General features: G+C 38.1%; 1 protein-coding gene across 1 annotated transcript in view; it reads right to left on the reverse strand.

The window, feature by feature from the left end:
• Positions 1–1,679, reverse strand: part of SGCB (sarcoglycan, beta (43kDa dystrophin-associated glycoprotein)) — a 27,287-nt gene that overhangs the window by 13,954 nt on the left and 11,654 nt on the right. The window contains exon 2 of the mRNA XM_012639903.1: positions 60–269. Within this exon, the coding sequence (XP_012495357.1) occupies positions 60–269 (210 nt within the window). The remainder of the gene's footprint in view (positions 1–59; positions 270–1,679) is intronic.

A 1,679-nucleotide genomic window follows, 5' to 3' on the forward strand; every position in this document is an offset into this window, starting at 1 on the left:
GGAAAACAAATGAAAAATTCCCCATGGTAATTAAAGAGCATTCTGTACCGTATACTCACAATTAAATTAATGACAGCTAGGATAAATAAGAGGATAATCACACAGATGGCTAAATTGCCCTTTCTTCCTCTCAATCCCGTTTTATGGAGACGATCTTCATCAATTGGAATGTATCCGGCTTTAAAGTTACTGTTGTGCTCTTTGTTAACGTTCCTTCTCTCAACAGCCTTCTCACGCATGGACTTCTTTACAGGACCATTGGAACTTTGCTAAAGACAAAGCACAATGTAACGGAACAAGTGTACCCTCCTCTTTTTGATGCATTTATGTATTACGTGCAAATTCATAACTAAAGGAAGCTGAATTGGTTACTGATATATTTTCCACTAATAACCTGTGAGTCACATTGAACTGTAGGCTTCCAGTAAGGACATGGTTGTGCTGAGAGAGTATAGATAGAACCTTTAGTGTAACTAACTGATAATGTATCTTCCTTCTCTGCTTTCAATAGTCCTACTGTCAGTAAAGCGTACAGCTCACTTCTGGGCAGTGTTGTCATATATATCCTACAGTAGGTAATCTTGTTTTCATTAATAATTTACCAATTTGTTTACTCTCCGTATCTGTGGGTTGGCACTCCATATCTGTGGGTTCTGCATCCGTGGATTCAACCACTGCAGATTGAAAATATTTGAAAAAAATGCATGACTGTCTCTGTACTCATCATGTACAGACTTTTTCCCCTTGTCATTATTCCCTAAACAATACAGTATAACAACTGTTTACATAGCATTTACTCTGTATTAGGTATTATAAGTAATTTAGAGATGATAAGTACGGGAGGATGTGCACAGGTTATATACAAATACTACACCATTTTATATAAGTGACTTGAACATCTGTGGATTTTCATATTTGTGGGGGGCGGGTCCTGAAACCAATCTCCCACAGATACTGAGGGACAACTGTGTGTGTGTGTGTGTGTGTGTGTGTATTCATTTACATAAAGACAGCTTGGAAAGGCTGCCACAGTTTGTTGCTTGTAACTCCATTGACTGATTGAAGCTAACATTATTCTAGAACAGCACTTTTTAAAGTATGGGGTAGGGAGTCCTGAGAGGGTTCCCTGAACCTCTTCTGGGATCTGTATTTTAAAAATAACACTGAGATGTTATTTTACTTTTTTCACTCTCCTAGTCTCATGAATGTACAGGCTATATGCAGTGACATCGTCACTCGGTTTCTGGCTAGGCTAACCAAGTGAATGGATGGTTGTAATCCTCTTAATAGTGACTATGACGCAGTCCAATTCTGAACATTTATGGAAAATTCAGTTAAATTCAGGGCTGCTAAGCATAAATTTGAAGTGGAGATTGAGGAATGGATCAGAATGCCGAGATATTGTGTAAAGCAAAAATAGAACCTCAAGAGTATCAATGGGTATGATATAGATGGAAAAAGAATCATCTAAAACAGAAGCTGATAAACTAGGAGGGAACTCAGGAAGGCCGAGGAATGATATTAACCTCAACAACCCCAAGCTTCCTCTCCTTTCAGTTTCACCCATCCCTTTACATTTTATTTCACTGTTACAAATCTGCACCTTGCCTATTGTCTTTAGCTGATTTTTCTGCATTTATCTGGCTGTTTGACTTTAAGCTCCTTGAAGGCAAATTTTG

Source organism: Propithecus coquereli, unplaced genomic scaffold (genome assembly GCF_000956105.1).
Source record: "Propithecus coquereli isolate 6110/MARCELLA unplaced genomic scaffold, Pcoq_1.0 Scaffold143, whole genome shotgun sequence".
NCBI lineage: Eukaryota > Metazoa > Chordata > Mammalia > Primates > Indriidae > Propithecus > Propithecus coquereli.